The 13,414-nt window shown below is 57.3% G+C and overlaps 2 protein-coding genes and 1 long non-coding RNA gene across 27 annotated transcripts in view; 1 reads left to right on the top strand and 2 right to left on the bottom strand.

Annotated features, from left to right (window-relative positions):
• LOC108292013 (polynucleotide kinase 3'-phosphatase) overlaps positions 1 to 3,013 on the bottom strand; it is a 7,320-nt gene extending 4,307 nt beyond the window's left edge. For 10 of the 17 annotated variants that reach the window (XM_017512571.2, XM_037732817.1, XM_037732818.1 and 7 more), the window contains exons 1-4: positions 2,892 to 3,013; positions 2,465 to 2,629; positions 1,809 to 1,855; positions 559 to 858 (exon numbers count right to left, since the gene is read on the bottom strand). In XM_017512571.2, coding sequence (XP_017368060.1) covers positions 559 to 858; positions 1,809 to 1,855; positions 2,465 to 2,615 — 498 coding nt within the window. In that variant the 5' untranslated portion in view covers positions 2,616 to 2,629; positions 2,892 to 3,013. The other 7 variants (XM_037732825.1, XM_017512592.2, XM_017512587.2 and 4 more) reach the window with 6 other exon arrangements.
• Positions 3,014 to 4,769: 1,756 nt separating this feature from the next.
• AKT1S1 (AKT1 substrate 1) lies at positions 4,770 to 13,394 on the bottom strand. 9 transcript variants are annotated; one of them, XM_037732832.1, is made up of 7 exons: positions 13,223 to 13,394; positions 12,566 to 12,731; positions 9,899 to 10,025; positions 8,672 to 9,062; positions 7,417 to 7,494; positions 7,152 to 7,321; positions 4,770 to 5,727 (listed from the first exon to the last, which is right to left on the bottom strand). In XM_037732832.1, exons 2-7 carry the CDS (start codon positions 12,616 to 12,618, stop codon positions 5,584 to 5,586), a joined length of 963 nt encoding a protein of 320 aa, XP_037588760.1. In that variant the 5' UTR covers positions 12,619 to 12,731; positions 13,223 to 13,394; the 3' UTR covers positions 4,770 to 5,583. The 9 variants fall into 9 exon arrangements, with proteins under 9 accessions (XP_037588760.1, XP_037588761.1, XP_037588763.1 ...); XM_037732833.1 differs by lacking the exons at positions 9,899 to 10,025; positions 13,223 to 13,394 and adding exons at positions 9,365 to 9,512; positions 10,833 to 10,973 and having other exon boundaries at positions 8,672 to 9,057; positions 12,472 to 12,566; XM_037732835.1 differs by lacking the exons at positions 9,899 to 10,025; positions 12,566 to 12,731 and adding an exon at positions 9,365 to 9,512 and having other exon boundaries at positions 8,672 to 9,057.
• Positions 5,779 to 8,676, top strand: LOC108292021. The gene is made up of 3 exons (XR_001820114.2): positions 5,779 to 6,530; positions 7,638 to 7,924; positions 8,300 to 8,676. It is a non-coding gene; the product is annotated as an uncharacterized LOC108292021 (long non-coding RNA).
• Positions 13,395 to 13,414: the final 20 nt, after the last annotated feature.

Below are 13,414 nucleotides of genomic sequence, written 5' to 3'. Positions count from 1 at the left end.
AATCAGCTGGGCATGGTGGCGCGTGCCTGTAATCCCAGCTACTCAGGAGGCTGAGGCAGGAGAATTGCCTGAACCCAGGAGGCGGAGGTTGCGGTGAGCCGAGGTCGCGCCATTGCACTCCAGCCTGGGTAACAAGAGCGAAACTCCGCCTCAAAAAAAACAAAACAAAACAGGAGCAAAGCTTTGGGTGCTAACTGCATCTCAAGGACTATGCCACGTGCTTTTTATCGAATCAGCATCACAGAGATGGGAGACGTGGGACTCAGAATGTGGCACTAACAGCATTTGAACTCAAGTCTCTCTGGACCTAAAAAATACTCATAATTGCTCCTACTGAGACGGTCATGGTCGATGCTGATTAGTGGGTGGTCACCGTGGGTCATGCAGGAGCTGACATACATCCTTTTCCCCCCTGCTTACAATGACCCCCGTGTTTGTCATTAGGCCCATTTCTGAGAAGAGTAAGTAAAGGCTAAAAAGAAGAGAGACAGCACACAACAAACCTAGGACTGAGTCCCAGTCTGTGGCGGCTCCCTCAGGCCCGGGCATGCCCCTCACCTTGCTCTGGGGTTTCACCCCCACTGCGGTGAACACTAGCAACTTCTCCAAGTTCTCCCAGCCGGGGGATGACTTCCGAATCCGCTTCTTCAGGGGCTCAGGATCCCTCTTCTCCTCTTGGGACACCGGAGGAGTGCCACGTGGAGTATCTGCCAGGGATTCTGGTGTGCGGGTCTCTTCCCAGCGCAGGGTCAGTGGGTGGAGGCCATTGACCAAATACAGTGTGTCCCCCACCCCCAGAGAGCACTCCAACCCCGGCTTCAACTCCTGGGTCCCGGCAGTTGAGGGGTTAACACCTAGCTGCAGAAAGAAAGGGAGGAGCTGGGACTGGCTTCCCCCACCGGGAGCCTCCTCCAATCAAATACCCAGCAGAAGGATCTGCCTTTCCCCACCACTAGTCAGACCCTTAAGCCCCACCTCTTCCCGCCGCAGCACCAATCATGGCTTTGGAAAGGTTACAGGTTTCCAGCCCGGCCCAATTTCTTTTTTTCTTTCTTTTTTTTGGAGAGAAGAGTCTTGTTTTGTCGACCAGGTTGGAGTGCGGTGGTGCAATCTCGGCTGATTGCAACCTCTGCCTCCCAGGTTCAAAAGATTCACCTGCTTCCGCCACCCGAGTAACTGGGATTACAGGCACCTGCCACCAAGCCCGGCTAATTTTTGTATTTTTAGTAGAGACACGGGGTTTCGCCATATTGGCCAGGCTGGTCACGAACTCCTGACCTCAGGTGATCGCGCCCACCTGAGCCTCCCCAAGTGCTGGGATTACAGGCGTGAGTTACCGCGCCTGGCCGCCTTGTCCAATTTCTAAGGGGTTGTACGGGTATCCACCCCATTAAAATGGGCAACACTTCTTTCTTTAATGGACACGCCCCCTTCTCTTCGATCCGTATTTTTTCTTTTCCTTTTTGAGACAGGTTCTCGCTCTCTCACCTAGGCTGGAGTACAGCGTGGTGATCGCCGCTCACTGCAGCCTTGACCTAGTGGGCTCAAAGGATCCTACCGCGTCAGCCTCCCGATTAGCTGAGACAAGGACGCACCATCATCCCTGGCTAATTTTTTTTAAGAGAGAGGTTTCACCTGAGTTCAAGCGATCCGCCCACCTGCGCCTCCCAAAGTGCTGAAATTACAGGCGTGAGCCAACACGCGAGGCCCCAATCAGATTTTCCTAATGTAACCTTTCACTGATGGCTTGCAATTCCTCCCCAAATCCCATCCCCAAGCCTTACTGCCCCTTGCAGAGGCACTGATACCTGTTTCACTGCCACTGTCCGGGTCTCAGGATCTGCGACCAGCTCTACTGAGGATTGAAGGGGTGAAGTCAGGATTTGTATCCTTGTATGATTGGTTCCCTCATTTCTGGGGAGTGCGGCATGCCTCAGGCTACAGCGTCCATTCGGGAGGGAGTAGGAGGCAGTTTATTTCTACCTGGGACTGGCTGCTTGACATGCCGTAGCCAGACGGTGGCACTAGGATTGCCTGACAGTGGTCCTTGTAAAGGACAGAGAGGTACTTTTCTCTGTAAAACTGGTCTCCTCCTTGACAAAAAAATGTGGCTAGATGCAAGTCTGGGGCTTGGCCTGTTACCGTCCATCCCAACCTAGTGACATTTACTTTTCCCCATAGGACCATTTTTTTCTTTTGACAAGAGCCGTCGTCTGTTTCCAGATTCCCCTATGGCCAGAGTATTATCCGCGCAGTGAACATCCTCCCGAAACTGGTTCCATCCCCTCTCCCCGCAAGGATCTGGCTAATTCTAAATCAAGCACAAACGTTCTCTTCCTGTGCTCCCTAGAAGAGCACCTTCCGACTTCGGGGCCGGCTGCACCACGCAATGCCGCGTAGCGGCCAACCACGTCTCCCCGCTTCTGCAGCAGGCCACACCCCCTCGTGCTCAGGCCCCGCTCACCTTGAGTTCTGGAGCACTTCCGGTCCGTGACCTGGGTCAGGGGTCCCCTGCCCAGGACCAGGGCTTGCCCGTCTGAGGGCAGGAAAATTGGAGGTGCTCCCCCTGGGGGGCTCTCGAGCCACAGGCGGCCCGGGGCCTCCACCTCGCCCATCCTGGGTGCGGGCCCTAGGAAGCAGGTAAACCGGCTTGAGCGGCGCACGTCCCCAGTTTGCTCCAGGAAGTCCCGCCTTCTCCCACCTCCGCTAAGAACTTTTCACATCGCTAACTGCTCCGGAAGTCCCACCCCCTCGCCTGCCGCGGGTCGCGTCGTTTCCCAGGCGACGATGCGTGCTTCATCTCTCCGCGAGCTAGGATTGTCACTTCCCAGGATACAGGCCAAGAGCCTCGCACGTGCCTCCGCTCCCCCCTCCACCCCTCGCGCACTCACCCTGGCCAGCTGCTCGGGCTTACGGCCGTTTCTGACTAGCGAGGTCCTGCCCGAGGCACCCCGCCTGCGACTCGGCCGGCGGTTCTCAGCGCCTCGGCGGAAGGAAATGACTCGTCCTCTCGAGGGGGCGGGGCCTGTGTTCCTCCCACTGTAGCCACGCCCCTTCCCTCGACCTTTGGCCCCTACGGTTCCTCGGCAGTTCTGACCTTCATCTCTCTTACTGCAACGCGAGGCCTAGGCCGGTAGCGGGGACTGGATCCTCCATTTGCATATCTGTTTCTTTGACTTCTTTTTATTTTCTTTTTTTTTTTTTTTGATATGGAGTTTCACTCTTGTTACCCAGGCTGGAGTGCAATGGCGCGATCTTGGCTCACGGCACCTTCCACCTCCTGGGTTCAGGCAATTCTCCTGCCTCGGCATCCCGAGTAGCTGGGATTACAGGCACGCGCCACCATGCCCTGCTAATGTTTTGTATTTTTAGTAGAGACGGGGTTTCACCATGTTGACCAGGATGGTCTCGATCTCTTGACCTCGTGATCCACCCGCCTCGGCCTCCCAAAGTGCTGGGATTACAGGCTTGAGCCACCGCGCCCGGCGACTTCTTTTTCTTTTCTTTTTTTTTTTTTTTTTGAGACAGAGTTTCACTCTTGGTGCCCAGGCTGGAGTGCAATGGCGCTATCTCGGCTCACCGCAACCTCCGCCTTCTGGGTTCAAGCGATTCTCCTGCCTCGGCGTCCCAGATAGCTGGGATTACAGGCATGCGTCACCACGTCCGGCTAAGTTTATATTTTTAGTGGAGACGGGGTTTCTCCATGTTGGTCAGACTGTTCTCGAACGTCCAACCTCAGGTGATCCGCCCTTCTCAGCCTCGCAAAGTTCTGGAATTACAGGCGTGAGCCACCGCGCCCGGCCATACTACTAATTTCCATCCCCGTTGCTGGAGGTAGTTACCAGGGGAGTGAGGTTTTTTCCCCCACCTGATGGTCATGTCAGTCAAGGAAACCTCTTCCCTCTACAGCGCCCCTAAATCCTTCTTTGGCTTTACCTTGTGTTCTAGTTTCTAAATCTGTAAAGGCGATAATCGTTTCCATTTCGTGGGATTACTATGACGATGAAAGCAGTCAACATGACAAGCGCTTTTTAAAATGTCTAGGTGGTATTAAAACGTTTCAGTCCTGCTTAGTGTTAGCATTCTTGCAGTGGTGGTCTGGTGGGAGATTACATTTACCTGTCCTAAATTTCGGACGAGGTTCCTTCCACCTGTTCTGTAATCTCCAGCCATTTTTTCTTTGAGAAGGGGTCTCACTGTGTTGCCCATGCTGATCTGGCCTTCTAGCATGGGCTTACAGGCGTGAGGCACCAAGCCCAGCAGCTCCAGTCTTCTTTTAACAAGACTCCCGGTCGGAGTTCCTGGCTTTGCTAGTGAATATGTGGGCTCTGGCTCCAACACTCACCCTCTCAAGATTGGGGTTCCATAGTCACACAAAACTGGAATGGTCTCCACCCCCATTTCGTATCTATAAAATGGGCACAGAGCCAGGTGCGGTGGGTCACATCTGTAATCCCAGCACTTTGAGAAGCAGACGGGGGTGGATCATTTGAGGTCAGTAGTTCGAGACCAGCCTGGCCAACATGGTGAAACCCTGTTTCTACTAACAATACAAAAATTAGCCGGGCGGTAGTGGCGCGCCCCTGCAATCCCAGCTACTGGGGAGGTTAAGGCAGAATTGCTTGAACCTGAGCGACAGTGGGACCCTGTCTCAAAATTTAAAAATGAAATGGGCACAGCAATTCCAACCCCCAGCTGTTCACTGATAATCAGACGCCGTAATTCAGTTTTAAAAAATGTTCAATGGACACTCAAAACACATTTATCTGTCAGAGGTAAAACTCTTTAATCTCAGAGCGCCCTTCCCAACTGCCGGTCCCCCAACCCCTCACTCTCTCCCCCACACCAGGGCCGGAGAGTGAGGCCCCCTGCCCCCCGCCTTGGGTGGACAAGGGCCCTTTAAGGCACCTGTGGAGGTGGGGAGCGAGGGTCGGGAGCTGGTACCATCCTGGATGCAGGGACGGGCTTCGATTGGCAGGCTGTTGTGGCGATGGATGGAACCAATGAAAGGGGGTGTCAGACGCAGGGACTGTTTGGGGCCATCCCTGAGGGGGTCAGGGGACAAGCTGTCAGGACTTGGGCAAAAACGACCCTAGCCCCCTTAGTGTAAAGAACGTAAATCGAAGGCCCCAGGCCAATTCTGGGAACGAGGGCTTGGCCACGCCCCCAGGAAGCTGGAGCTAATCAGGAGGGAGAACTCAAGCCCTTTACAAGATTCGAGCCAATCAAAAAAAAGAGCTGCCCAGCGACTAGGGGATGGAGCCAATGCCGTGCGAGCAAAGGCCTTGTCGCTAGGCAGAAAACAACGGAGTTGACCCGTTTAGGGCTTAGAACTGAGCGAGCCAATCCCTTAATAGAAGGAATCTGTCGCTGGGCAGAGAGGCGACAGACGCAATCGAGAAAAGGGACATATCCCGCTCCTAGACGCTGGAAGTCGCGGGCTGGAAGGGCAGCGGGGATTGGCAGAGACGGGTCAATCCTGGGGGCTCCCAGATCAGCCTCGGCTTGGCGGGCCCCGGGCATGGGGCGGGGACGTAGTGTGGGGTGGAGCGGACGCGGCTCGGGACGTTCCCACCCCGGGCCTCAGTATTTCCGCTTCAGCTTCTGGAAGTCGCTGGTGTTAAGCCGCGGCCGTGGCAGGTCCCCGAAAACCTGGGTGTCCTCGGCCTCCCGCAACACCAGCGCGCGCATGCTCGCCGCGATGCGGTCCAGGTCGGGCGAGGAAGGCTGCGGGAACGGCAACGGGGTGAGGTCAGCGCCGGCATGGCCACCCCTGCACCCACACGCAGCCCGGGTGTGCACGCTGGCTCCAAGCCCACTCCTAGCACGTCCCCACCCTGCCACTTGTGCCCTGCGATGCCCACTGCCAGCAGTGCTCTTCCCCGTCTTGCTCTTCGTAGGAACACTTCTTACCTGGTTCAGACACCTCCTCCACGAAGCCTTCCTGCCCCTCCCCCCTCCGCGTCTTGGCCTGGGACATTGCTTCCTACACATTGGAAGCGCTGTTGTCTGCTAGCCATTAAGGCCGCGTGCACTATCTCATGTCTGAGGATCTGGGCTGGGGTTTCAGTCATGTTCCAATCAGACCTCTGCCGCCAACTAGCTGTGAGCAAGAGGTTTTGCTTCCCTAGGCCTCAGTCTCCCCTTCTGAGAAATGGGGTGGGCAACAGGATCTCTCTGTGAGGGCTGAGATTATCAGCTGTTATTGCTGTATCATGTGGCCACTGCTGTACAGAAAGGATCCCTCCCTGTGTCAGCCCCCACCAAGGAGTGGTCCTGCCATTCTGCCTGCAGCTCCAGCACCGAGTCCTGCCTCCACTACAGCCCCGACACCCTGAGCTGGGCCTGTCCCCTTGCAGGATGGGACCCAGAGACCCAGATCTGGAATTGGACCTGACCAGGGGGAGGCCAGAGCATTCAATGAGCTGTGTTGCCATGAGTCCCAAGCACAGAGAGCAGCAGCAGGTAGACCTGTCTGCACTGGGCCTGGTTCCTGGTCTTCAGCGCCCACTGCCTCGTGGAGGAAGGAGGTGGGGAGGACATGACCACTGTGACTGCTGGTTTACACATGAGGGCACTGAGGTCTGAAAGCAGGGACTGTGGGGACCCAGGCCTCCTCCCTCGAAGCCCACAGCTCCTTCCTAAAAGGTAGCTGGATTCCAGTCCCAGCTCTGCCCCTCAGGGAAGTCACATGTCCTCTCACTGCCTCAGTGAGGGGTGAGGAGGACCCACCCAGGCTAGCCCAGCCCAGGAGCTTCAAACAGGGATGAACGGGACCAGGGGGTAGGACACATTCTGCAAAGGGCCAGGAATGTGCAGGGTGGGGATGGGAGGTGATCTGAACGCTCCAAGCCTCAATTTCCCCATCTGGAGGGATGCCAAAGTACCTGTGCCTCGCCCAGAGCAAGTGTTCTATAAATGGAGACGCTCCTGGAAAGGAGAGGGCTTCTCCGTGAGGCACTAGGACACACGGTAAGGCTGCAGTTGTTAAAACCGCAAGGCTTGGGCCCAAGAACTTGCTTCTTGAGTTTGAGGGGAAGATTCAGTCAGCTTATGGGTGGAAAGCAGCATCCATGCCAGAGGGCTTCCTGAAGGAAGCGGCTCAGAGCCCTTCCAGCTGCCCTCCCTACCTCCCCCCATTTGCCCCTCACCGGCCCATTCTCCTCATCCGATGACCGTGCCTCTGTCCTCTTCTCCTTGAAGGCCCAGACGGGCACAGACACAGGCAGGGACTTGGCGTACTGCTGTGTGGGCAGGGCTGAGGCCGGGGGGACTGAGCAGGTGGGGGGGCCAGTGGGGGTCTCCTCGCTCAGGCTGCCATCTGAAAGCAAGGGTAAATTTCAGCTTCTGTCTGTGTCTTTGTGCCAGCCAGCCAGCCACCTCCAGGTAGGGAGGGGACCAGCCTAGGACACTCACCATCTGTGCTCTCAGGATCCGACTCACAGAAGGGGGGAAGGTCCTGGAGGGTGGCGTCCTCATCCATCACGAAGAGCCCTGTGGATGGTGTGAGTGAGAGGCCCGGGCCAGTGGGCACCTGGCCATGCTCCGTGTGCTGTACTCCCCAGCCCCGGCCCCGGCCACAGTCCCCGCCTCCCGGCTGAGACCCATTTCCTTCACCTCGAAAACCCTTCCCCTAGCCACCTGCCTGGTCATCGGCAGAAACACACCCTCTATGCATCTGTCACCTTCTCGGCTGCACACAACGTAGCTAACAGGAAACCGCTACGATCTGTTCGGGACGATGGGACTGAAAATACAGCCTGAGAGAAATATGGGATGACCGTGGCCTCTGTTGACAAATGGAGACCTGGAGGCCCAGAGCGGTTAAGTCACTGGTTGGAGGTCCCATGGCTACTAAGGGATGCCGCCAGGATTTGAACTCAGGAGGCCTGCCCTCCCCCATGTGGATTTCCTCCCACAACAGGTAGGAGGCCGGCCATTAGTAATAACAAAATCCGGGTGCAGCGGCTCAGGCCTGTAATCCCAGCTCTTAGGGAGGCAGCGGTGGGAGGATAGCTTGAGCCCAGGAGTTCGAGACCTGCCTGGGCAATATAACGAGACCCCGTTCTCCACAAAAAGGAAAAAAACAAAAACACACACACAAAAAAAGTAATAACAAACAAGGACCTCCTAGTTACTGATCAAACTCCTACTCACTCCTCAAAGCCCTAGTGTTACAACCCAGCTTCTGAAAGTATTCAAGCCACAAGTGCCCCCCCCAACAGCTGAATGGTCCCTCCCCACTTCCTCGGATGTCGGCTGCATCCCTGAACTCTTTCATTCCCATCTTGCCTTCCAGTCCCTGTGGAAATGACTCTGGTTCTACTCATGCCCTGCTCCAGAGCCCCCCGACCCTCCTCGGGACTCCAATTCCTTGGCTAGACCGGGAGCCCCTTGAGGAAAGGACCCAAGTCTGCTCTGTGTCCCTGTGCCCACCACTCCCAGCACAGAGCTGGCTCCAGGACCAGTAAGGCTCAGAGCGGGGAAGGGACTGGCTTCAGATCACACAGCAAGTCCCAGGCAAGCCTGTCTGGCTGTGGGGTCCTGAGACCGCACTTCCAAGGAAGTACTCAGGACTAAGCAGGTCCCACCACCCCTGACCCCAGGAAAGCCTCCTGCGGGTACCTCCTCAAGCCCTGGGCCACTCCAGCCCCTGCGCCCGCCCTCTCACCTCCGTTATCGCCGACGTCCAGCCGCTCCCCAGAGGTCTCTGTCTCTGTGGGCTCATCCTCATCCTCTTCGTTGTCCTCCCTGGCCAGGGCAGGCTGGGGCGGGCTGGGTGTGGGGTCGGGTGGCTGTGGTGCTGGTGGGGGTGCGGGAGGCCGGGCGGCAGCGGCAGCCCTGTGGGCCAGCGCGATGTCGTGGAGGCAGCGCCGCGCCGCCTCTGCCAGCGCTCCTCGGCCGTGGGCAGCATAGGCACAGGGACCCGGGCGGGGCGGTGGCGGCGGGGCCGCGGTCAGCAGCACCAGCTCCGTGCCAGTCCGGGCCCGAAAGCGTTCAGCGGCCCCCACCACAGCCTCCCACAGCTCCTCGGGACGCCCCGATGCCATCCGCGCCCTGCGGCCAGAGCAGGACAGAGGGGGCTGAGGCTTGGTTGCCTCCACCACCCACCCAAGATGTCCACCTGTTCCCTGGATGGCACTCACCCCCTCCACCCACCTTGTCCCGGGGTGCTGCGCGTCCTCCCCTAACCTGCTACTCCCGATTCTCACCATGCAGCTCTTGCAGGCCCAGACCCCGGCGAGCCATCAGCCCCAGCCCATTCCTCCTGCCACCCTACTCCCTGCCCTTTGGCCCTGCCCTGGCCTCTGTGGAAGTGCCAGCCACATGTGAGCAGGGAGGATGCTGAGAGGCAAACCCGCACCTGATTCTGAAGACTGAGTGCAAAAATGCAGAACAGACAGGCACAGTGGCTCACGCCTGCAATCTCAGCACCTTGGGGGGCCACGGCAGGCGGATCACTGAGCCCAGGAGTGCGAGATCAGCCTGGGCAACATGTTGAGATCCCGTCTCTATTAAAAAAAAAAAAAAAAATTATCTGCTTTGACTCTTTTGTCATGGCGTCTAGAAAATTTGGAATTCCACATGGGGCTTGCACTGACTGACAGGCGATGCCCCCCTGTTCCATCGCCCCTGCATCCCATCCAGAGCATGGTGCCCAAGTCCCGGGGGGCTCCTTCTGCACCTGGAGCTCCTGCTACTCCTTGCCAGAGTCCTCAGGACAGGGTCCCAGGCCCTCAGCCTGGCCCTGGAGGCCCCGTGTGTTCTGGCCATCCCTGGCTCCTGGGCCATCCTGCCTCCACGGCCTTCAGACAACATGGAACCCCCCAACCTGGATCACTCGTGCTCCGTTCCCCACCAACCTTCTTCACTCATCCTAGGGTGGAAGAAACTTTCCCTCACCCCTAGATCCAGCCAGTCCCCTCCTTGGGGGGTCCCACCATGTCTGAGTGGCCACCTCCCCAGCACACTTCCTTCCAGAGGGAACTGGCTGGTCCCATGACTGAGGCCTCAGAGAGTCAGGGCTGAACAAAGGCAAGAAATGGTGCTGGGATTGCTCTGTGTGGGGAAATCCACGTGGCTTTTCCTACAACACTGCTCTGGCAGGTCCTCTGTTGTCCCTGATCGTCCAGGGTGCATCAGATGACTTCAGGAGCCCATCCAATGCTCTGGGCTTCCTCCATGAGCACTCATGTCACCTGAGCTTGTGACAGCTGTACCCCGCTGCCTCCTGCATCAGACTGTGAATTTCCCCAAAGTAAGCAATTTGTGTTCACAGGACAGGTCAGCCCCAAGCAGACAAGGCAGGGTGCATCTCCTTACCCGGTGAGAAGATTGAGGGCAGGGTGGCTGGGTCCTTGCCCTGACTCTGTCTCAAACCTGCTGTGTGACCTTGGACTCCTCACTCACTAGCCCTCTCTGTGCCTCATTTTCTTCCCCTTTGACTCTGGTTAAAGGAGAAGCTGAGCCAGAGCTGTTGCGCTGCGGAAGAGGCTCCGTGGGGAGGCAGCGAGCATACCATCACTGCAGGGATTCAGGCAGAGCTGTGGTCCAGCAAGCCAGGGTGAAGGGAGCAGGGAGTCGGGTTGGAATGAAATTTGCAGGCCCTTTATGACTCACGATCGTGTCTGCTGAGCGCCTATTCAGTGCTGGGATTCCACATCTGGCATCTCACCTCCTATCTGACTCACTCAGGGAGTTCAATGCCCCGAGGGAAGGAAGAGGTTTATCCAGCACTTCCCAGAAGCCATACCAGGACCAAAGATGGGCTCAACCTTCTCATCCCACCCTTTTGCCTACGCTATGAGGCAGGGGCTTTAGCTACAGCTCACCCCACTTTGCAGTCACAAACTCAGGCCCAGGGGCAGTTAGCACCTTGAAGGGCCCCAAAACTGGAAGAGGGAGGACTGGGACCTGGACTCCGACGATCTAATCTAGAGCCTGTTCTAAATCCTGATCGCCATCCTACCTGCCTTTAGGAGAACAGATGTTGGCCAGGTACCATGGCTTATGCCTGTAATCCCAGCACTTTGAGAGACTGAGGCTGGTGGATCATGAGGTCAGGAGTTCAAGACCAGCCTGACCAGTATGGTGAAACCTGGTGTCTACTAAAAATACAAAAATTAGCTGGATGTGGTGGTGCGCACCTGTAGTCCCAGCTACTTGGGAAGCTGTGGCAGAAGCATCGCTTGAACCTGGAGAAGGAGATTGCAGTGAGCCAAGATGGCACCACTGCACTCCAAGCCTGGGCAACAGGGCAAGACTCCGTCTCAAAAAAACAAAAAACAAAAACAGATCTCCTAATCTAGATGGCAAAGTGAAGCTCAGAACTTAGGACACTGGCCAGAAAGCACACAGCTACACAGGGCACAAGTGGAGCTGAAACTGCTGACTGCCCAGCCCCCAAACCCCACTGAACTGGGGAGTACCCAGTATCTCAAACACACCCCTCATGTCCTTCCCACCTGATGAAGGAGGAAACTGAGGCTGAAAGCAAGGAAGTGGCTAGTCCAAAGTCAACTGCCTGCCCGTGCTAGGCCTGGGGCTCTCACTTCCACGGGCCCCCAGCCCCTAATGACATGCGGAGAAGAGGGGGAGCGGGGGTCCCGGAAGAGAATGTCAGGATGAAACTCCCTCCCTGTACTCAATCTTGGAGTAGCCACAACACTGAAGAGAGTGAAATGGGGTGAGGGAGTTGTGAGGGTTCCCCCAACTCAGGAGACATGAGCAAAAAGGCCAGGGCAATTTCCACAGGCCTTTCCGCCGAGGTCCAGGGACACCCTGCAGTCTGTTCCCCGACAGAGTAGCCAAGACCTGGGGGTCCTCCTTACCCTTCAGCTTCTAGAGGAGGTCCTGGCTCCTCCAAGGAGCTGAGAGTTGGAGGAAGAACCCGCCCCGATGGACGAGTCTCGTCTAAGATCAGGGAGAGATGAGAGGAAGGTGGGACGTGTTACCCACAAGAGGGAGGGGGCACGATGTGGCTCTCCTCCTTGGATTCGGGGGGGAGAGAGGAGTGCTAAGGAGAGGGGTGGAACCACTCCACCGTCGAAATTTTAGCGCCCCTCACCCCAAGATGTGAGGAACCCTAGCGTGCACGCGGTAGCCGTGGGTGGGGTGAGTGCCTGGGGCCAGGCTCGGCTGCCCAGAGACCTCCCAACCTCGCCCGGGGTCCAGGGAAGATCCACTGGCCGAGGAAAAAAAACAGGAAATCCCGCCCAGGCGTAGGCCAGGACCGGAAGTCCCGCCTTTGGACGGGTGAGGGGGCGCCCCGAGGCCCCCTGAGCCATCCCCCGACCCCGCGGACCTGGTCCACGGCCCAAGTAGGGATCCCAGGGGTTCTGGACATCGCAAGGTGAGGCTGTCTAGGATTTGCCTCAGGTCAGACAGGACGATTCCCACGGGCGACCCCCTTCCAGCGCTCGGCAAAGGGTCACTGGCCGACGTCTCCCCTCTGATCTAGGCAGGCCATACCCCTCCCGTGAGCCGCTCGCCCTCCCAGCGCCCCGCTGCCTCTGGACGGCCAAATCCTCCCCACACCGCGGTTCACAACGCCGCCTCCACTCACGTGCCCGTAGCCAGCATGGCCGGCCCGGCGCCGTCGCCGCCCTCAAAAGACATGGCGGCGCCTTGCGTCACGTCCGTGTAGTTACCGCGCCTCCTCTTTGCATACTCCGCCTCCCTTATCGGGGCCGCCCGAGATCAAGATGGCGGCCACAGGGGCTTCGTCCGAACTAGTGGGCAATCGCGACAGCAGCGTGCCCATAAGAAAAATGGCGAAACAAAGGCTTTAGTTTTTGCGCCTAGGTATTTCCATTTGCCCCTAACAATAATGGCCGCCCTCATAGGCTCATTCATGAATACGGTAAACGAAGGCAAGTGACCTGACGTCCCTCACCCACAATAAACTTCTTCAAAAGTGGAGGAAATCGGTACCCGTTAACAACATGGCAGCCGACCGGGCTTAATTAGCCAATAGTGCATATGGGTTCTCTCTCCCTCCAACCTGCTCCCACATTCAGCAACAACGCTGGCAAAGATCCAACACGACAGCATTTCTTGCTTAGATTTGCCAGGCTTCAAGATGGCGGCTCAGCCCGCTTTCTCGCGACGGTGAGTCAGAAATTCGTCTGGGGCCGCTTCGTTCCGGGGACACTGACGGCTTCATCTCGTCATCCCGAGTCCCTCAGTGCCTCCTGTGGTGTACAGCTACAGCTCCTCTCACCTCCTCTTCTCTTAGCCGTTCTGCTCTTCCAGCACCTCGCTGTCACGCAGAGATGGGACTGCCCAGCATTAACATGGCCTCAGCCGGCCTACTTAGGCCGTGCCCTCGAGCAAAATGGCTCCTCCTTGGCTTCGATTCCAGCATACAATATGGAGGAGAAAATAAGCGTTTGAAGGCGTGCTTGCCCCAGCT

This window comes from Cebus imitator, unplaced genomic scaffold, assembly GCF_001604975.1.
Source record: "Cebus imitator isolate Cc_AM_T3 unplaced genomic scaffold, Cebus_imitator-1.0 Scaffold473, whole genome shotgun sequence".
Taxonomy (NCBI): domain Eukaryota; kingdom Metazoa; phylum Chordata; class Mammalia; order Primates; family Cebidae; genus Cebus; species Cebus imitator.
The sequence above is the reverse complement of the archived record's forward strand: the minus strand, read 5'-3'. Positions and strand labels throughout refer to the sequence as shown.

Excerpts from the sequence above, each read along its gene's own strand:
- AKT1S1 (XM_037732832.1), bottom strand. The coding sequence starts at position 12,618 with ATGTCTTTTGAGGGCGGCGACGGCGCCGGGCCGGCCATGCTGGCTACG. Across the intron at positions 7,322-7,416 it reads GGATCCTGAGAGCACAGATG|ATGGCAGCCTGAGCGAGGAG; the intron begins GTGAGTGTCCTA and ends CCTTGCTTTCAG. Across the intron at positions 5,728-7,151 it reads CGGATGAGGAGAATGGGCCG|CCTTCCTCGCCCGACCTGGA; the intron begins GTGAGGGGCAAA and ends CCGTTCCCGCAG.